We start from the raw sequence: 22,509 nt of genomic DNA, 5'->3' as shown, positions 1-22,509 counted from the left end.
GTCTGTCTGTCTGTCTGTCTGTCTGTCTGTCTGTCTGTCTGTCTGTCTGTCTGTCTGTCTGTCTGTCTGTCTGCATATCCTCATCTTAAACAAACTGTACTTAGAAGATATATAAAGGGTAAAAACTGTGTCTGATTTATCTCCTGCTTTCTCCCAGAAGGTTACAATCCAGCCAGTTTGTTAAGCTGCCAATCATACAGTATGTTGTAGTAAACCATCAAAAATCATCCAGCTAAACTCCAACACCATGCATCACTTGTATTTGTAATTGCACATACATTTAGCAGGTAATTAACTAATTTGCCAATACACTGACAAGTGTTGTTTATATACAAGGTTGACATTTTGAAGTAGGTGTTATTCTAGATGTGTATGTCCTGTGTGATGTGTGTGTGTGTGTGTCCTGTGTTATGTGTGTGTCTCCCTGTTATGTGTGTGTTCTGTGTGATGTGTGTGTCCTGTGTTAGGTGTGTGTCCTGTGTGTGTCCTGTGTTATGTGTGTGTCTGTGTTATGTGTGTATGTTATGTGTGTGTGTCCTGTGTTGTGATGTGTGTGTCCTGTGTTGTGATGTGTGTGTCCTGTGTTGTGATGTGTGTGTTATGTGTGTCCTGTGTTGTGATGTGTGTGTCCTGTGTTGTGATGTGTGTGTCCTGTGTGATGTGTGTGTCCTGTGTTGTAGATGTGTGTGTCCTGTGTTGTGATGTGTGTGTCCTGTGTTGTGATGTGTGTGTCCTGTGTGATGTGTGTGTCCTGTGTTGTGATGTGTGTGTCCTGTGTGATGTGTGTGTCCTGTGTTGTGATGTGTGTGTCCTGTGTGATGTGTGTGTCCTGTGTTGTGATGTGTGTGTCCTGTGAGTGTGCTGCGTGTGTCCTGTGTTGTAGATGTGTGTGTCCTGTGTTGTGATGTGTGTGTCCTGTGTTGTGATGTGTGTGTCCTGTGTGATGTGTGTGTCCTGTGTTGTGATGTGTGTGTCCTGTGTGATGTGTGTGTCCTGTGTTGTGATGTGTGTGTCCTGTGAGTGTGCTGTGTGTATCCTGTGAGTGTGACGTGTGTCCTGTGTGTCCCAGGGAGAGGTTGGAGAGCCAGGTCAGAAGGGAAGCAAAGCAGGCAAGGGGGAACAGGGTCCTCCCGGTCCAGCTGGTCTCCAGGGTACCATCGGTGCTCCTGGACCTGCAGTGAGTATCTGTCTCTGTCCAGCCTTGGACCCACCTTAGCCCCATTGAAAGGCACTCAGCTGTACGTCATACCGCTTTGCCATTAGCTCCATCAGTGTGTTACCATGGTCACTGTGTCCTCAGGGAGGTGATGGAGAGCCCGGTCCCAGGGGTCAGCAGGGGATGTTCGGACAGAAGGGAGACGAAGGATCCAGAGGTTTCCCCGGGCCCCCTGGTCCCATCGGTCTGCAGGTGGGTGGGCCCCAAATGAACCCTCACACACCTAGCCATCACCTCTATAGTGTATTGGCTTTATGACATGTGAAAAGTCACACTCTTTGCAATAAGTAACCCCCCCCTTCTTCTTCACACACAGTCACACATATGCACACACACACACACGCGTGCGTGCACACACACACGCGCGCACACGCACACATTCAGTATGCACACACACAGGCTTAACCATGGAGCCCACTGGCAGTCATGCTTAGGGGGTGTACTCACTTTAGTTGCCAGCGGTTTAGACATTAATGGCTGTGTGTTGAGTTATTTTGAGGGGACAGCAAATTTACACTGTTATACAAGCTGTACACTCACTACTTTACATTGTAGCAAAGTGTCATTTCTTCGGTGTTGTCACATGAAATGATATACTCAAATATTTACAGAAATGTGAGGGGTGTACTCACTTTTATATATATTTACCCCAATAAATATATGGGGGATTGGAAATGATGCAGACAATTACATTGATGGAAGCAACAATCTTTCCGCAATACTAAGCTGATCTCAAAAAAAGAAGTGTAAAATTAATCTATATGCTGATGGCACTGTCATGTGCTCTATTGCTTCAACGGCTGACCATGCATCGTCGCAGCTGGAGACACATTTTAAGACAATTCAAGAGTATTTTTTCGTTTGTTTTAAAAGCAAAGAAAACACATTTTATGATTTTTAATAGGTTCAAAAAGTTGGTTGAAAATACATTTACACTTACCGGCGTAGATGTCTCTCGAATGAATCAGGCCTCTGCATATAAATACACAGGGATATGGTTGGATGATAAACTGTCTTTTAAAATGCATGTTGACAAACTTTGTAAACGGCTATCTTCTTATTTAACATCACTCATCGACATTATAATTATAATTCCTAAAACCATGTCTCAAGCATGGATTACACTTGAGGCCCATGTGATTTCCACAGAGTTGGGTATGGCTGCCTTTTCCTGTTACGCTCCTTCCCTATGGAATAGCCTGCAGACTAAACTTAAACTTGACACTCTTGTCCCCCTGACGCCCATTTGAAATATTTATTGGAGGATTTTTATTTTTTGTATTGCTTGTAACTGTTTCGGGTAATGCAAGTTCTTGTGCTGTTAGGGGAATAACCTGTTAGGAGAATAACCTGTTAGGGAATAACCTGTTAGGGGAATAACCTGTTAGGGAATAACCTGTTAGGAGAATAACCTGTTAGGGGAATAACCTGTTAGGAGAATAACCTGTTAGGGGAATAACCTGTTAGGGGAATAACCTGTTAGGGGAATAATCTGTTAGGAGAATAACCTGTTAGGAGAATAACCTGTTAGGGGAATAACCTGTTAGTAATCTGTTAGGGGAATAACCTGTTAGGAGAATAACCTGTTAGGGGAGTAACCTGTTAGGTGAATAACCTGTTAGGGGAATAACCTGTTAGGGGAATAACCTGTTAGGAGAATAATCTGTTAGGAGAATAACCTGTTAGGAGAATAACCTGTTAGGGGAATAACCTGTTAGGGGAATAACCTGTTAGGGGAATAATCTGTTAGGAGAATAACCTGTTAGGAGAATAACCTGTTAGGGGAATAACCTGTTAGTAATCTGTTAGGGGAATAACCTGTTAGGAGAATAACCTGTTAGGGGAGTAACCTGTTAGGTGAATAACCTGTTAGGGGAATAACCTGTTAGGGGAATAACCTGTTAGGAGAATAACCTGTTATGGGAATAACCTGTTAGGGGAATAATCTGTTAGGAGAATAACCTGTTAGGAGAATAACCTGTTAGGGGAATAACCTGTTAGTAATCTGTTAGGGGAATAACCTGTTAGGGGAATAACCTGTTAGTAACCTGTTAGGGGAATAATCTGTTAGGGGAATAATCTGTTAGGGGAATAACCTGTTAGGGGAATAACCTGTTAGTGGAATAACCTGTTAGGGGAATAACCTGTTAGGGGAATAACCTGTTAGTAACCTGTTAGAGGAATAACCTGTTATGGGAATAACCTGTGAGGGGAATAACATGTTAGGGGAATAACCTGTTAGGGGAATAACCTGTTAGGGGAATAACCTGTTAGTAATCTGTTAGGGGAATAACCTGTTAGGGGAATAACCTGTGAGGGGAATAACCTGTGAGGGGAATAACCTGTGAGTGTGAGGGGAATAACCTGTGAGGGGAATAACCTGTGAGGGGAATAACCTGTGAGGGGAATAACCTGTGAGGGGAATAACCTGTTAGGGGAATAACCTGTTAGGGGAATAACCTGTTAGGGGAATAACCTGTGTGTACATGTAATAATCTGCTGCTGTATTTGTGTGTATTATCTGTGATCGTTTAGTTTGTCTAGTGTAGTTTCTTAATCATTGTACCTAAACTGTATGTGTAAACATGTATACGCAGGGCCCAGCTGTAAAAGAGACGTTGGTCTCAGTCTGTGTTCCTTGCTGATAGGTATAATAAACGTTATCTTCTCAGCTATTCAATTCAATTGACTTTTAATTGGGTGTAATTCACTTCCATTGCTATTTAATTCATTCCTAGACCATTGAACGCACTCTCCTCCCTCCACACTGTGGTGCATAATGAGTGTTTCTGTTTATGACCTCTGGCTGACGAGACCTCCGCTCCGATGAGTGTTCCACACCAGGGGGACAAATCAGCATACAGACACACAGAAGCTAATGGACACACACACACACACTGATGGACACACAGACGCACACACATTCACACGCATAGACACACAGACACATGCTCCATACACATACACATACACTCACACACACAAACAGTCTGTCAGCCTCAGTTTCTTCCCTTGGGGTGTAGGTATTTGAGGAAGTTAGCTTGTCTTGGGGAATGGGTATTTGGGGAAGATAGTGTGTCTTGGGGCGTATGTATTTGAGGAAGATAGCTTGTCTTGGGGCATAGGTATTTGAGGACATTAGCTTGTCTTTGGGCATAGGTATTTGAGGACATTAGCTTGTCTTGGGGCGTAGGTATTTGAGGAAGTTAGCTTGTCTTGGGGAATGGGTATTTGGGGAAGATAGTGTGTCTTGGGGCGTAGGTATTTGAGGAAGATAGCTTGTCTTGGAGCGTAGGTATTTGAGGAACATAGCTTCTCTTGGGGCGTAGGTATTTGAGGGAGATGGCTTGTCTTGGGACGTAGGTATTTGAGGAAGATGGCTTGTCTTGGGGCGTAGGTATTTGAGGACATTAGCTTGTCTTGGGGCGTAGGTATTTGAGGAAGTTAGCTTGTCTTGGGGAATAGGTATTTGGGGAAGATAGCTTGTCTTTGGGCGAAGGTATTTGAGGAAGATACAGTGCCTTGCGAAAGTATTCGGCCCCCTTGAACTTTGCGACCTTTTGCCACATTTCAGGCTTCAAACATAAAGATATAAAAGTGTATTTTTTTGTGAAGAATCAACAACAAGTGGGACACAATCATGAAGTGGAACGACATTTATTGGATATTTCAAACTTTTTTAACAAATCAAAAACTGAAAAATTGGGCGTACAAAATTATTCAGCCCCTTTACTTTCAGTGCAGCAAACTCTCTCCAGAAGTTCAGTGAGGAATAATTTTGCAGTTTTTCAATTTTTCAGTTTTTCAAAAAAATGCAGTTTTATATCTTTATGTTTGAAGCCTGAAATGTGGCAAAAGGTCGCAAAGTTCAAGGGGGCCGAATACTTTCGCAAGGCACTGTAAGTTATCTTGGGGCATAGGTATTTGAAGAAGATAGCTTGTTGTAACAGAGTTAATAGCAGATTGAATGATATCTTGGATGTCCTCGCTCCCACCTTGCTCCTTGGAGTGACAATGGAGACAAACTGCCTTTGCACCACTCCCTAGCGTTCTCCTCGCCAATGTTCAGTCTCTTGACAACAAGGTTGATGAAATCCGAGCAAGGGTAGCATTCCAGAGGGACATCAGAGACTGTAACGTTCGTTGCTTCACGGAAACATGGCTCACTGGAGAGACGCTATCGGAGACAGCTGGTTTCTCCACGCATCGCGCCTACAGAAACAAACATCTTTCTGGTAAGAAGAGGGGCGGGGGCGTATGCTTTATGGTTAACGTGACGTGGTGTGGCCACAACAACATACAAGAACTCCTTCTGTTCACCTGATTTAGAATCCTCACAATCAAACGTAGACCGCATTATCTACCAAGGGAATTCTCTTCGATTATAATCACAGCCGTATATATTCCACCCCAAGCAGACACATCGATGGCTCTGAACAAACTTTATTTGACTCTTTGCAAACTGGAATCCATATATCCGGAGGCTGCATTCATTGTAGCTGGGGATTTTAACAAGGCTAATCTGAAAACAAGACTCCCTAAATTTTATCAGCATATCGATTATAAGGCCCTGCCCCGCCCTCCTTTTGGAAAAGCTGACCACGACTCCATTTTGTTTATCCCTGGCTACAGACATAAACTAAAACAAGAAGCTCCCGTGCTGAGGTCTGTTCAACGCTGGTCCGACCAATCTGATTCCACACTCCAAGACTGCTTCCATCACGTGGACTGGGATATGTTCCGTATTGCGTCAGATGACAACATTGACGAATACGCTGACTCGGTGTGCGAGTTCATTAGAACGTGCGTTGAAGATGTCATTCCCATAGCAACGATTAAAACATTCCCAAACCAGAAACCGTGGATTGATGGCAGCATTCGCGTGAAACTGAAAGTGCGAACCACTGCTTTTAATCAGGGCAAGGTGACTGGAAACATGACAGTGTAACTATTCCCTCCGCAAGGCAATCAAACAAGCTACGCGTCAGTATAGAGGCAAAGTAGAATCTCAATTCAACGGCTCAGACACAAGAGGTATGTGGCAGGGTCTACAGTAAATCACGGATTACAAAAAGAAAACCAGCACCGTCACGGACCAGGATGTCTTTCTCCCAGGCAGACTAAATAACTTTTTTGCCCGCTTTGAGGACAATACAGTGCCACTGACACTGCCCGCAACTAAAACATGCGGACTCTCCTTCACTGCAGCCGACGTGAGGAAAACATTTAAACGTGTCAACCCTCGCAAGGCTGCAGGCCCTGACGGCATCCCCAGCCGCGCCCTCAGAGCATGCGCAGACCAGCTGGCTGGTGTGTTTACGGACATATTCAATCAATCCCTATCCCAGTCTGTTGTTCCCACATGCTTCAAGAGGGCCACCGTTGTTCCTGTTCCCAAGAAAGCTAAGGTAACTGAGCTAAACGACTACCGCCCCGTAGCACTCACTTCCGTCATCATGAAGTGCTTTGAGAGACTAGTCAAGGACCATATCACCTCCACCCTACCTGACACCCTAGACCCACTCCAATTTGCTTACCACCCAAATAGGTCCACAGACGATGCAATCTCAACCACACTGCACACTGCCCTAACCCATCTGGACAAGAGGAATACCTATGTGAGAATGCTGTTCATCGACTACAGCTCGGCATTTAACACCATAGTGCTCTCCAAGCTCGTCATCAAGCTCGAGACCCTGGGTCTCGACCCCGCCCTGTGCAACTGGGTACTGGACTTCCTGACGGGCCGCCCCCCAGGTGGTGAGGGTAGGCAACAACATCTCCACCCCGCTGATCCTCAACACTGGGGCCCCACAAGGGTGCGTTCTGAGCCCTCTCCTGTACTCCCTGTTCACCCACGACTGCGTGGCCACGCACGCCTCCAACTCAATCATCAAGTTTGCGGACGACACAACAGCGACGAGACGGCCTACAGGGAGGAGGTGAGGGCCCTCGGAGTGTGGTGTCAGGAAAATAACCTCACACTCAACGTCAACAAAACTAAGGAGATGATTGTGGATTTCAGGAAACAGCAGAGGGAACACCCCCCTATCCACATCGATGGAACAGTAGTGGAGAGGGTAGTAAGTTTTTTAAGTTCCTCGGCGTACACATCACAGACAAACTGAATTGGTCCACCCACACAGACAGCATCGTGAAGAAGGGGCAGCAGCGCCTCTTCAACCCCAGGAGGCTGAAGAAATTCGGCTTGTCACCAAAAGCACTCACAAACTTCTACAGATGCACAATCGAGAGCATCTTTCGGGCTGTATCACCGCCTGGTACGGCAACTGCTCTGCCCACAACCGTAAGGCTTTCCAGAGGGTAGTGAGGTCTGCACAACGCATCACCGCGGGCAAACTACCTGCCCTCCAGGACACCTACACCACCCGATGTCACAGGAAGGCCATAAAGATCATCAAGGACAACAACCACCCGAGCCACTGCCTGTTCACCCGGCTATCATCCAGAAGGCGAGGTCAGTACAGGTGCATCAAAGCTGGGACCGAGAGACTGAAAAACAGCTTCTATCTCAAGGCCATCAGACTGTTAAACAGCCACCACTAACATTGAGTGGCTTCTGCCAACACACTGACTCAACTCCAGCCACTTCAATAATGGGAATTGATGGGAAATGGTGTAAAATATATCACTAGCCACTTTGAACAATGCTACCTAATATAATGTTTACATACCCTACATTATTCATCTCATATGTATACGTATATACTGTACTCTATATCATCTACTGCATCCTTATGTAATACATGTATCACTAGCCACTTTAACTATGCCACTTTGTTTACATACTCATCTCATATGTATATACTGCACTCAATACCATCTACTATATCTTGCCTATGCCGCTCTGTACCATCACTCATTCATATATCTTCATGTACATATTCTTTATCCCCTTACACTTGTGTCTATAAGGTAGTAGTTTTGGAATTGTTAGCTAGATTACTTGTTGGTTATTACTGCATTGTCGGAACTAGAAGCACAAGCATTTCGCTACACTCGCACTAACATCTGCTAACCATGTGTATGTGACAAATAAAATGTTATTTTATTTTATTTGAGACAAAATCAGGAATTATCATAGCAATTACGGTAGAAAAGTCAGGGATCAAACGCACATATGACGTCTCAACCACAGGGTTAACATGCAGGGAGATGAGCAATGGGGTTCTTGAGTAGGAATGAATGACCTCCATCTTACCATAGACAAAAAAATGTAACATTCAGTGTTGTCTCGTTGTTGCTTTCTTTCATTTTCCATTAACTCATTATTGGTCACACAGTTCAGTCTCTTCTCCTCTACAGTTATACAGTATGAGGTTCAGTTTCTTCTCCTCTACTGTTATACAGTATGAGGTTCAGTCTCTTCTCCTCTACAGTTATACAGTATGAGGTTCAGTCTCTTCTCCTCTACAGTTATACAGTATGGGGTTCAGTCTCTTCTCCTCTACAGTTATACAGTATGAGGTTCAGTCTCTTCTCCTCTACAGTTATACAGTATGAGGTTCAGTCTCTTCTCCTCTACAGTTATACAGTATGGGGTTCAGTCTCTCCTCCTCTACAGTTATACAGTATGAGGTTCAGTCTCTTCTCCTCTACAGTTATACAGTATGGGGTTCAGTCTCTTCTCCTCTACAGTTATACAGTATGAGGTTCAGTCTCTTCTCCTCTACAGTTATACAGTATGAGGTTCAGTCTCTTCTCCTCTACTGTTATACAGTATGAGGTTCAGTCTCTTCTCCTCTACTGTTATACAGTATGAGGTTCAGTCTCTTCTCCTCTACTGTTATACAGTATGAGGTTCAGTCTCTTCTCCTCTACTGTTATACAGTATGAGGTTCAGTCTCTTCTCCTCTACAGTTATACAGTATGAGGTTCAGTCTCTTCTCCTCTACAGTTATACAGTATGAGGTTCAGTCTCTTCTCCTCTACAGTTATACAGTATGAGGTTCAGTCTCTTCTCCTCTACTGTTATACAGTATGAGGTTCAGTCTCTTCTCCTCTACAGTTATACAGTATGGGGTTCAGTCTCTTCTCCTCTACAGTTATACAGTATGAGGTTCAGTCTCTCCTCCTCTACTGTATTCTGTCAACATGGACACACAGTTATACAGTATGAGGTTCAGTCTCTTCTCCTCTACTGTTATACAGTATGAGGTTCAGTCTCTCCTCCTCTACTGTATTCTGTCAACATGGACACACAGTTATACAGTATGAGGTTCAGTCTCTTCTCCTCTACAGTTATACAGTATGAGGTTCAGTCTCTTCTCCTCTACTGTATTCTCTTTCTGTCAACATGGACACACGTGTCTCTTTGTGACAGAGGGTCACAACTTTGGCTCTATGAATAGAGACGTGAGAGATTGGCCATAAAGTCTAATTGGTGATTAATCAGGACACTGAATGTCGTTTGGTTTATAACAATCCTTTGCTGTTGAATCTGACAGAGCGAAGGGCTTCGCTAACTGCGTGTTCACTATATACCGTTTACCTAAGAGGTGCACTAAAAGCTACAATACGGCTAACACAAAAATGTCACTGTCCAATGAACCATCATAAACCAAATGCACAGTTAAATTTTAAAACTAAACGTTGAGGTTATTTGCTAGTTGTTTTTGTTGTTACGCCTCTGCATGTTTTCCTCAAGCTAAACCAGAATCATTTAAAGTGTGCTTGTTTGTTTCCGTCTGACCTCAGGGTCTTCCTGGACCTCCAGGCGAGAAGGGGGAGGATGGCGACGTCGGTCCGATGGTGAGCAAACAATCATCAACAAAAATAGTTTTTTTTATCACCTTTTCAAATAAATAGTTTTCTATGTATTTGTATCTTCTATTGAAATGTGAAATATTCACTTCCCGTTGTCCCGCTTCCTGTTCCTGTTGTCTCTTTACAGGGTCCTCCCGGTCCCCCTGGTCCCAGAGGTGCCCAGGGTCCTAGTGGAGCTGATGTACGTACAGGACCACATGTTGATAACTCATTGTCACATTACCATATGTGACTGTGCATGTCAATGTGAAATACTGTAGTATGCCTCTGCCTGCTTAAACTACCAGGTATGATAACTGAGGCAATGAACGCTGACTCCTCTCTCTTCTTCTCTGTTTCCTGTTAGGGTGCACAAGGTCCTCCTGGTGGTGTGGGTGCTATGGGAGGCGTGGGTGAGAAGGTGAGAGTGTGTGCCCATCACAAGATGGCCACTGTAGTCTGGAGTCCATCTCTGGGATGGACATCCAGTCAACATCCCTCCATCTAACCCATCCCTTCTCCCCAGTTCACTGATCTCCAGGGCTCCAAACGCTTAAGGATCAGACCCTTTTTTTTTTTTTTTTTTTCGCCTAAAATGACATACCCAAATCTAACTGCCTGTAGCAAGGATATGCATATTCTTGGTATCATTTGAAAGGAAACACTTTGACATTTGTGGAAATGTGAAAGGAACGTAGGAGAATATAACACATTAGATCTGGTAAAAGATAATACAAAGAAAAAACCAACCATAATGTTTTTTTCTGTACCATCATCTTTGAAATGCAAGAGAAAGGCCATAAAGTATTATTCCAGCCCAGGTGCAATTTAGATATTGGCCACTAGATTGCAGCAGTGCATGTACAGAGTTTTAGACTGATCCAATGAACCATTGTGTTTCTGTTCAAAATGTTGTATCAAGACTGCTCAATTTATTAATAACTTGTCATGTTCAAAACTGTGCCTCTCCTCAAACAATAGCATGATATTTCTCCTCAAACAATAGCATGGTATTTTTTGACTGTAATAGCTACTGTAAATTGGACAGTGCATTTAGGTGAACAAGAATTTAAGCTTTCTGCCCATATCAGATATGTCTATGTCCTGGGAAATGTTCTTGTTACTTACAACCTCGTGCTTATCGCATTAACCTACGTTAGCTCAAGCGTCCCACAGGCGAGCCACCAATCCTGAAGTAATGAATTTCCTATGGCAGCCTGTGTTCTGAGTTAGTGATCTGACACTTTTAATACCTATTTTACAACAGTTCCAACAGCACTCCTCCATTTTAATGCCATCTGACAGCATCAATACTTAATGCAACAGAATATGAAACATATCCGTGGAAGGTTACCACCGCTCTGAGAGGGCATTCTGACTAGCCTTATTGTTATCACTGCTATATTAATGGTGCTCAGGAGCTCAACACAATGACACTCAACATCCACTAGAAAAATATAGTACTACTCATATCATTCTAAACTCCTAAGAATGTTTTGACAACATGACGATGTAATCATTAGGGTATCGGGGTAATGTAATCATTAGGGTATCAGGGTAATGTAATCATTAGGGTATCAGGGTAATGTAATCATTAGGTTATCAGGGTAATGTAATCATTAGGGCATCAGGGTAATGTAATCATTAGGTGATCTGGGTAATGTAATCATTGGGTGATCTGCGTAATGTAAGCATTAGGGCATCTGTGTAATGTAATCAATGGGGTATCAGGGTAATGTAATCATTAGGGCATCGGGGTAATGTAATCATCATGGTATCAGGGTAATGTAATTGTTACAGCATCGGGGTAATGTAATCATCATGTCATCAGGGTAATGTAAGCATTAGGGCAGCGGGGTATTGTAATCATTAGGGCAGCAGGGTATTGTAATCATTAGGGCATCAGGGTAAAGTAATCATCAGGGTATTGTAATCATTAGGGCATCAGGGTAAAGTAATCATCAGGGTAATGTAATCATTAGGGCATCAGAGTAATGTAATCATTAGGGCAGCGGGGTATTGTAATCATTAGGGCAGCAGGGTATTGTAATCATTAGGGCATCAGGGTAAAGTAATCATCAGGGTATTGTAATCATTAGGGCATCAGGGTAAAGTAATCATCAGGGTATTGTAATCATTAGGGCATCAGGGTAAAGTAATCATCAGGGTAATGTAATCATTAGGGCATCAGGGTAATGTAATCATTAGGGCATCAGGGTAATGTAATCATTAGAACATCAGGGTAATGTAATCGGGCTAATGTAATCATTAGGGAATCAGGGTAATGTAATCATTAGGGGATCGGGGTAATGTAATCATTAGGGCATCCAGGTAATGTAATCATTAGGGCATCGGGGTAATGTAATCATTAGGGCATCAGAGTAATGTAATCATTAGGGCATCAGAGTAATGTAATCATTAGGGCATCGGGGTAATGTAATCATTAGGGCATCCGGGTAATGTAATCAAGGGGGTATCAGGGTAATGTAATCATTATGGCATCGGGGTAATGTAATCATCAGTGCATCAGGGTAAAGTAATCATCAGGGTAATGTAATCATTAGGGCATCGGGGTAATGTAATCATTAGGGCATCAGGGTAAAGTAATCATCAGGGTAATGTAATCATTAGGGCATCAGGGTTATGTAATCATTAGGGCATCAGGGTAAAGTAATCATCAGGGTAATGTAATCATTAGGGCATCAGGGTAATGTAATCATCGGGCTACTGTAATCATTAGGGAATCAGGGTAATGTAATCATTAGGGCATCAGAGTACTGTACTCATTAGGGCATCGGGGTAATGTAATCATCAGGGCATCGGGGTAAAGTAATCATTAGGGCATCAGGGTAATGTAATCATTAGGGCATCGGGGTAATGTAATCGATGGGGTATCAGGGTAATGTAATCATTATGGCATCGGGGTAGTGTAATCATTGGGGCATCAGGGTAATGTAATCATTAGGTGATCTGGGTAATGTAATCATTAGGTGATCTGCGTAATGTAATCATTAGGGCATCATGGCAATGTAATCAATAGTGTATCAGGATAATGTAATTACTATGTCATAGGATTGTGTTTACAACAGGATAATGTGTTCATAAAGGTAATGTAATCTAGTAGATCATGTATTCATAAGGGTGTCGATCTAACATGGTGCGTTTTCATTTTCAGGGTGAAAACGGTGAAACTGGCAACCCTGGAACTTCTGGAGAGCCCGGTACTGGAGTAAGTGTATTTTGTCAGTGTGTCTGTTTGTCCCCGACCGTTTTACTATAATAATCTATCATCCAAGTCATCATGTGTTTGTGTATTCCCCTATTACCAGAACTATGATTATGTACAGCGAATCTACATCATAAGACCTCACATAAAACTGAATAACAACACAGAGACATGGCAAGTGCTGTTAGTGATGTGAGGTGGTAGTAATTGCTGGTGCTGTGTTGCTACTGACGGGCCAGCGTCACAGCGTGGTTCTCAGTGTGTTGTTGGCCAACGTTCCATGGTAAAACCGCCAAGCTGAGTCACTTCACGAACTGTTAACAGACGCTCTTAACAGACTAAATATAGTACACATTGTTTACCTTTTAACATGTTTATTACGGTGCAGCTCAGTACCTTTTAACATCAATCCATCCATCAAATGTATTTATAAAGCCCTTTTTACATCAGCTGATGTCACAAAGTGCTGTACAGAAACCCAGCATAAAACACCAAACAGCAAGCAATGCAGGTGTAGAAGCACGGTGGCTAGGAAAAACTCCCTAGAAAGGCCAGAACCTAGGAAGAAACCTAGAGAGGAACCAGGCTCTGAGGGGTGGCCTGTCTTCCTCTGGCTGTGCCGGGTGGAGATTATAACAGAACATGGACAAGATGTTCAAATGTTCATAGATGACCAGCAGGGTCAAATAATAATAATAATCACAGTGGTTGTAGAGGGTGCAACAGGTCAGCACCTCAGCAGCACAACCAGGTAGACAGGGCACAGCAAGAAGTCATCAGGCTAGGTAGTCCTGAGACATGGTCCCAGAGTTCAGGTCCTCCGGGAGGGGAGGGAGAGAGAGAGAATTAGAGGGAGGAAACTTAAATTCATCAGGGCACCGGGGTAATGTAATGTAACTCCATCAACCCGAGGGGGGCGCCAAACCCGGACAGGAAGATCACATCAGTGACTCAATCCACTCAAGTGACACACCCCTCCAAGGGACGGCATGGAAGAGCACCAGTAAGCCAGTGACTCAGCCCCTGTAATAGGGTTTGAGGAAGAGAATCCCAGTGGAGAGCGAGGGGAACCGGCCAGGCAGAGACCGCAAGAGTGGTTTGTTGCTCCAGTGCCACTTCAGTTAACCTTTACACTCCTGGGCCAGACTACACTCAATCATAGGACTTAAAGGTCGAGACCGAGCCTGCGTCTCTCACATGGATAGGCAGACCATTCCATAAAAATGGAGCTCCTTAGGAGAAAGCCCTCCTCCAGCTGTTTGCTTAGAAGTTCTAGGGACAATAAGGAGGCCTGCGTCTTGTGACCGTAGCGTACGTGTAGGTATGTACAGCAGGACCAAAACGGAGGGAGCGGAAGGAGCAAGCCCATGTAATGCTTTGTAGGTGAGCTGTAAAACCTTGAAATCAGCCCTAGCCTTTAACAGGAGAGAGGCTAGCGCTGGAGTAATATGATCCACTTTTTTTGGTTCTAGTCAAGATTTTGTTTAACTGAAGCAGCTCAGTCCCTTTTAACATGGTTATGGCTGTGTAGTTCAGGCAGCTCAGTCCCTTTTAACATGGTTATGGCTGTGTAGTTCAGGCAGCTCAGTCCCTTTTAACATGGTTATAACTGTGTAGTTCAGGCAGCTCAGTCCCTTTTAACATGGTTATGGCTGTGTAGTTCAGACAGCTCAGTCCCTTTTAACATGGTTATAACTGTGTAGTTCAGGCAGCTCAGTCCCTTTTAACATGGTTATAACTGTAGTTCAGGCAGCTCAGTCCCTTTTAACATGGTTATGGCTGTGTAGTTCAGACAGCTCAGTCCCTTTTAACATGGTTATAACTGTGTAGTTCAGGCAGCTCAGTCCCTTTTAACATGGTTATGGCTGTGTAGTTCAGGCAGCTCAGTCCCTTTTAACATGGTTATGGCTGTGTAGTTCAGGCAGCTCAGTCCCTTTTAACATGGTTATGGCTGTGTAGTTCAGGCAGCTCAGTCCCAATTGAATCTTCAGTACATTCCAGAACGATGAACAAAATCATTCCTGAATATTATCATACTCCGAGTTGATAAAGGGTTCGCAATGATTCCATTTCAGTAAGTACAACCTGCGAGAAGAGCCCTGTGGAATATTGATGCCATCTGTTGTTCTCTACAGGGACCTAAATGAATATTGATGCCATCTGTTGTTCTCTACAGGGACCTAAATGAATATTGATGCCATCTGTTGTTCTCTACAGGGACCTAAATGAATATTGATGCCATCTGTTGTTCTCTACAGGGACCTAAATGAATATTGATGCCATCTGTTGTTCTCTACAGGGACCTAAATGAATATTGATGCCATCTGTTGTTCTCTACAGGGACCTAAATGAATATTGATGCCATCTGTTGTTCTCTACAGGGACCTAAATGAATATTGATGCCATCTGTTGTTCTCTACAGGGACCTAAATGAATATTGATGCCATCTGTTGTTCTCTACAGGGACCTGAAGGCGAGAGAGGAGACAAAGGAGAGGCAGGACCACCTGGAGCTTCCGGACCCGCAGGCGCCAAAGGACCCCCTGGAGATGATGGACCCAAGGGAAATCCTGTAAGAGTCACTCTCTACTCCCATAAGACATCAGCTCTCAGTGATAGAACCACGTACATGTTTTTAAGACATCTTGTCTTTTTCAATAGAGTAGTGAACTGTGGCGAGTGCTTTGCTGACATTAATGTTTGTAGAATGTAGGAGCCAAGTTTTACACAAAGTGCCATTGACAGTTGATATGGTTGGGGGGGTAGGGGGCTGGGGGACGACGACAGACAGACAGCTAAACCTCTCATCATCAGATTTACAACAGTCATTAGGCACAAACAATATATTGTTCCTTGGCCACTTAGGTTGAATATTGTAATATTGTGTAATATAATAAAATATATCTATACACTTTTTATGTTTTTTTCCCTTTGTCTCTCCAGGGTCCGATTGGTTTCCCTGGAGATCCTGGTCCAGCTGGTGAAGCTGGTGTTGCTGTGAGCATCACGTCTTTGATTCATGCCTTAATGTTATTATTATTCAACTAATTTGGCTGTAAAGATAGCAGTATTATTAGATGCCATCCCTGTCAGTCAGACTGTAACGCCGTTCCATGCGTATAGTGTGCACTGTATGTGCACAGTGACTCCCACTGCTACCAGGAATGGTCATTTGTAATGGAATCAGATCGTGGTGACCCATCTCTCATGTTTGTGTTGCTTCTCTCTCTCTCTAGGGAACTGACGGCTCTGCAGGAGAGAAAGGAGAGGATGGTGAATCTGGTCAACCTGTAAGTCCATATGTCATAAATATTATAAACACAAAATCATCTATTTTACACAGCTCTGAATTCCAATTTGCAGCACGGTAGAGTGGGTGACTGTATGAGCGCATTACCATCACCATTTGCCATTAGTCTGTCCTAATCGTCGATATATGAATAGCCTCACATATCCTATTCAACATAACCGATACAACCCCCTGTGTGCTTTGCCTGTAATACATTACCATAAGCTTGCATTTGTGAATAAGTACCTGCAATAGAGAACATTGAGTCATACAATTTTCTTCTTCAGATCTGGTATATGAGTAACAGTATGTACAGATTTCTTAATAATATTTGTTTAGAAATATGAACAGCAAATCTGATTATTTAAGCCTTTGTTCGGGTGTGTGAATATCAGTCTGTATTAACGTTTACGAATGTTAAATAAGTGCTGGGAAATCGAAGAAAACATTCGGAATTAGCATTCGGAATGAGTTCATGTTTGTGTGTGTGTTTGCCTCAGAGTAATGTAATATGTAAGGTATCAAAGTAAGGTATTATGTAAGCTATTGTTTAAAGTACAAGGTATCAGAATAAGGTAGTATATACAGTGTAAGGTATTATTTAAAGTGTAAGGTATTATTTAATGTGTAAGGTATCAGAGTACGGTATTATGTAGAGTGTAAGGTATTGTGTAAAGTGAAAGGTATGAGAGTTAGGTATTATTTGAAGTGTAATGTTTTATGTAAAGTTTAAGGTATCAGAGTAAGTTATTATGTAAAGTGTAATGTGTTATGTAAAGTATTATAGTAAAGTATCATGTAAAGTGTAATGTATTATGTAAAGTATTATAGTAAAGTATCATGTAAAGTGTAATGTATTATGTAAAGTATTATAGTAAAGTATCATGTAAAGTGTAATGTATTATGTAAAGCATTATAGTAAAGTATCATGTAAAGTGTAATGTGTTATGTAAAGTATTATAGTAAAGTATCATGTAAAGTGTAATGTGTTATGTAAAGTATTATAGTAAAGTATCATGTAAAGTGTAATGTATTATGTAAAGTATTATAGTAAAGTATCATGTAAAGTGTAATGTGTTATGTAAAGTATTATAGTAAAGTATTATGTAAAGTGTAATGTGTTATGTAAAGTATTATAGTAAAGTATCATGTAATGTGTTATGTAAAGTATTATAGTAAAGTATCATGTAAAGTGTAATGTGTTATGTAAAGTATTATAGTAAAGTATCATGTAAAGTGTAATGTTTTATGTAAAGTATTATAGTAAAGTATCATGTAAAGTGTAATGTGTTATGTAAAGTATTATAGTAAAGTATCATGTAAAGTGTAATGTATTATGTAAAGTATTATAGTAAAGTATCATGTAAAGTGTAATGTATTATGTAAAGTATTATAGTAAAGTATCATGTAAAGTGTAATGTATTATGTAAAGTATTATAGTAAAGTATCATGTAAAGTGTAATGTATTATGTAAAGTATTATAGTAAAGTATCATGTAAAGTGTAATGTATTATGTAAAGTATTATAGTAAAGTATCATGTAAAGTGTAATGTATTATGTAAAGTATTATAGTAAAGTATCATGTAAAGTGTAAGACATCAGAATAAGTTATTATGTAAAGTGTAAGGTATCAGAATAAGATATTATTACAAGTGTAATGTATTATGTTAAGTGTAAGGTATAGACTAAGGTATTGTGTAAAGTGTATCATAGCAAATTGGTAAGTAATGTGTATTATGTAAAGAGTAAGGTAAAGTGTACCGTATCAGAATAAGGTATTAGAGTAAGGAAAAGTGTAAGGTGTCAGAGTAAGGAAAAGTGTAAGGTATTAAAGTAAGGTAAAGTGTAAGGTCTCAGAGTAAGGTAAAGTGTAAGGTCTCAGAGTAAGGTAAAGTGTAAGGTCTCAGAGTAAGGTAAAGTGTAAGGTCTCAGAGTAAGGTAAAGTGTAAGGTGTCAGAGTAAGGTATTAGAGTAAGGTAAAGTGTAAGGTCTCAGAGTAAGGTAAAGTGTAAGGTCTCAGAGTAAGGTAAAGTGTAAGGTATTAGAGTAAGGTAAAGTGTAAGGTGTCAGTGTAAGGTAAAGTGTAAGGTCTCAGAGTAAGGTAAAGTGTAAGGTCTCAGAGTAAGGTATTAGAGTAAGGTAAAGTGTAAGGTCTCAGAGTAAGGTAAAGTGTAAGGTCTCAGAGTAAGGTAAAGTGTAAGGTCTCAGAGTAAGGTATTAGAGTAAGGTAAAGTGTAAGGTCTCAGAGTAAGGTAAAGTGTAAGGTATTAGAGTAAGGTAAAGTGTAAGGTCTCAGAGTAAGGTAAAGTGTAAGCTATTAGAGTAAGGTATTAGAGTAAGGTAAAGTGTAAGGTCTCAGAGTAAGGTAAAGTGTAAGGTCTCAGAGTAAGGTATTAGAGTAAAGTATTAGAGTAAGGTAAAGTGTAAGGTGTCAGAGTAAGGTAAAGTGTAAGGTGTCAGTGTAAGGTAAAGTGTAAGGTATTAGAGTAAGGTATTAGAGTAAGGTAAAGTGTAAGGTCTCAGAGTAAGGTAAAGAGTACGGTATCAGAGTAAGGTAAAGTGTAAGGTGTCAGTGTAAGGTAAAGTGTAAGGTATTAGAGTAAGGTAAAGTGTAAGGTGTCAGTGTAAGCTATTAGAGTAAGGTATTAGAGTAAGGTAAAGTGTAAGGTGTCAGAGTAAGGTAAAGTGTAAGGTGTCAGTGTAAGGTAAAGTGTAAGGTATTAGAGTAAGGTATTAGAGTAAGGTAAAGTGTAAGGTCTCAGAGTAAGGTAAAGAGTACGGTATCAGAGTTAGGTAAAGTGTACGGTATCAGAGTAAGGTATTAGAGTAAGGTAAAGTGTAAGGTAAAGTGTAAGGTCTCAGAGTAAGGTAAAGTGTAAGGTCTCAGAGTAAGGTATTAGAGTAAGGTAAAGTGTAAGGTAAAGTGTAAGGTCTCAGAGTAAGGTAAAGTGTAAGCTATTAGAGTAAGGTATTAGAGTAAGGTAAAGTGTAAGGTCTCAGAGTAAGGTAAAGTGTAAGGTCTCAGAGTAAGGTATTAGAGTAAGGTAAAGTGTAAGGTATCAGAGTAAGGTATTAGAGTAAGGTAAAGTGTAAGGTCTCAGAGTAAGGTATTAGAGTAAGGTAAAGTGTAAGGTATCAGAGTAAGGTATTAGAGTAAGGTAAAGTGTAAGGTCTCAGAGTAAGGTATTAGAGTAAGGTAAAGTGTAAGGTATCAGAGTAAGGTAAAGAGTACGGTATCAGAGTAAGGTGTTATATAACGTGTAAGGTATCAGAGTAAGGTGTTATGTAAAGTGTAAGGTATCAGAGTAAGGTGTTATTTCAAGTGTAATGTATTATGTAAAGTGTAAGGTGTCGTAGTAAAGGGTTATGCAAAGTGTAAGGTATCATAGTAAATGATTAAGTAACGTGTCATGTATTATGTGAAGTGTATGGTATCAGAGTAAGGTAGTATGTACATTGTAAAGTAGTATGTAAAGTGTAAGGTAGTGTATAATGTATCAGAGTAAGGTTTTGTGTCAAGTGTAAGGTAATGTATAAGGTGTTATGTAAAGTGTAAGGTATTGTGTAAAGTGTAAGATATCAGAGTAAGGTGTTATGCAATTTGTAAGGTATTATATGAAGTATAAGGTATCAGAGTAAGGTATTATATAGAGTATAAGGTATCAGAGTAAGGTATTATATAAAGTATAATGTATCAGAGTAAGGTATTATATAGAGTATAAGGTATCAGAATAAGGTATTATATGGAGTATAAGGTATCAGAGTAAGGTATTGTATAAAGTATAAGGTATCAGAGTAAGGTATTGTATAGAGTATAATGTATCAGAATAAGGTATTATGTAAAGTATAAGGTATCAGAGTAAGGTATTATGTAAAGTGTTCGATACTATATAAAATATAAGGTATCAGAGTAAGGTATTGTATAACGTGTTAGGTATTATATAAAGTTTGGTATCAGAGTAAGGTATTATATAAAGTGTTCGGTATTATATAAAGTATAAGGTATCAGAGTAAGGTATTGTATGAAGTGTTAGGTATTATATAAAGTTTGGTATCAGAGTAAGGTATTGTGTAAGGTATCAGAGTAAGGTATTGTGTAAAGTGTAAGGTATCAGAGTAAGGTATTGTGTAAGGTATCAGAGTAAGGTATTGTGTAAGGTATCAGAGTAAGGTATTGTATGAAGTGTTAGGTATTATATAAAGTTTGTGGTATCAGAGTAAGGTATTGTATGAAGTGTTTGGTATTATATAAAGTTTGTGGTATCAGAGTAAGGTATTGTGTAAGGTATCAGAGTAAGGTATTGTATAAAGTGTAAGGTATCAGAGTAAGGTATTGTGTAAAGTGTAAGGTATCAGAGTAAGGTATTGTATAAAGTGTTTGGTATTATATAAAGTATAAGGTATCAGAGTAAGGTATTGTATAAAGTGTTTGGTATTATATAAAGTATAAGGTATCAGAGTAAGGTATTGTATAAAGTGTTAGGTATTATATAAAGTTTGGTATCAGAGTAAGGTATTGTGTAAGGTATCAGAGTAAGGTATTGTATAAAGTGTTCGGTATTATATAAAGTATAAGGTATCAGAGTAAGGTATTGTATAAAGTGTTAGGTATTATATAAAGTTTGTGGTATCAGAGTAAGGTATTGTGTAAGGTATCAGAGTAAGGTATTGTGTAAAGTGTAAGGTATCAGAGTAAGGTATTGTATACAGAGTTAGGTATTATATAAAGTTTGTGGTATCAGAGTAAGCTATTTTGAAGTAAAATAAGGTTTTGTAATGTTTCAGTGAAGTTCAACTTTAAAATGATTTTTAATTCTCTGACATAACAATGGAGATTTCCACTATAAACCAAATTACGCAGTTTAATAATTCTGTTAATTCCTATCTGCTCAAGAGTTGTATTCTCCACTTTCTCATTTGTGTTGTTGAAATATTTGGTTAAGTAAACCGAAATGTGCTGCGATTGCATCTAATTAACTTTGAGATAATTGGATGAAGCTGATTCTGAAAACCGACGCGATATTTCAGACTGTCTTACTCCACTCGTAGATATCAGTTAAACCTTTTACAATTCATACCTGTCTAATGTCAATATGTGGTCACATAGTCTCTATTTGTTAGGATATTGGATAATCCATTGCAGATTTCAAATACTAATCCTCTACATCACGTTAATATACCTTTATTCACAACAGACTGTGTTAATTTTTTTGCAAAGACTCCTAACTCTCGTTCCTCGACTCTTCTTCTATTTTGTACGTCTTCTGTCCTCTAGGGTCCCCCTGGTCCATCTGGTGAATCTGGTCCGCCTGGTCCTCCCGGCAAAAGAGTAGGTCTAAGCATCTTCATCATCGTGTTCATCATCATCACAACCAACACACCACAGACGTCAATATCACTTTGACCCATATCAGATAAAAGATTGAACAATATAGTACGTTATATTGTGTTTTTACTATTTTCATTTGCTCCCCCTCCCTTTTACACTGCTACTACTCTCTGTTGTTATTATCTATACATCTATACGCCCTGCACTATCATTTTAAAAACTCTACCCTACATTTACATATTACCTCAATTACCTCGACTAACCGGTGCCCCCGCACATTGACTCTGTACCGGTACCTCCCTATATATAGCCTCCACATTGACTCTGTACCAGTACCTCCCTGTATATAGTCTCGCTATTGTTATTTTACCGCAGCTCTTTAAGTACTTGTTACTTTTATTTCTTATTCATATTTATTTTTTTACTTCTTATGCCTTGAATCCCGCTAACGGGATCGATATGACAACAGCCAGTGAAAGTGCAGGGCGCCAATTTCAAAACAACAGAAATCTCATAATTAAAATTCCTCAAACATAGAAGTATTTTACACCATTTTAATGATAAACTTGATGTAAATCCCACCACAGTGTCCGATTTCAAAAAGGCTTTACGACGAAAGCACACGAAACAATTATGTTAGGTCTGCACCTAGTCACAGAAAAACACAAAAAGCAGAAATAGAGA

At 40.6% G+C, this 22,509-nt stretch overlaps 1 protein-coding gene across 1 annotated transcript in view; it reads left to right on the top strand.

Moving 5' to 3' along the window:
• Positions 1-22,509, top strand: part of LOC115131014 (collagen alpha-1(XI) chain-like) — a 256,495-nt gene that overhangs the window by 194,920 nt on the left and 39,066 nt on the right. The window contains exons 42-51 of the mRNA XM_065019254.1: positions 1,070-1,177; positions 1,301-1,408; positions 9,935-9,988; positions 10,131-10,184; positions 10,350-10,403; positions 13,158-13,211; positions 15,672-15,779; positions 16,151-16,204; positions 16,444-16,497; positions 21,772-21,825. Coding sequence (XP_064875326.1) covers positions 1,070-1,177; positions 1,301-1,408; positions 9,935-9,988; positions 10,131-10,184; positions 10,350-10,403; positions 13,158-13,211; positions 15,672-15,779; positions 16,151-16,204; positions 16,444-16,497; positions 21,772-21,825 — 702 coding nt within the window. The remainder of the gene's footprint in view (positions 1-1,069; positions 1,178-1,300; positions 1,409-9,934; positions 9,989-10,130; positions 10,185-10,349; positions 10,404-13,157; positions 13,212-15,671; positions 15,780-16,150; positions 16,205-16,443; positions 16,498-21,771; positions 21,826-22,509) is intronic.

The sequence above is a fragment of the Oncorhynchus nerka genome, linkage group LG6 (assembly GCF_034236695.1).
Source record: "Oncorhynchus nerka isolate Pitt River linkage group LG6, Oner_Uvic_2.0, whole genome shotgun sequence".
NCBI classification, from domain to species: domain Eukaryota; kingdom Metazoa; phylum Chordata; class Actinopteri; order Salmoniformes; family Salmonidae; genus Oncorhynchus; species Oncorhynchus nerka.
The sequence above is the reverse complement of the archived record's forward strand: the minus strand, read 5'-3'. Positions and strand labels throughout refer to the sequence as shown.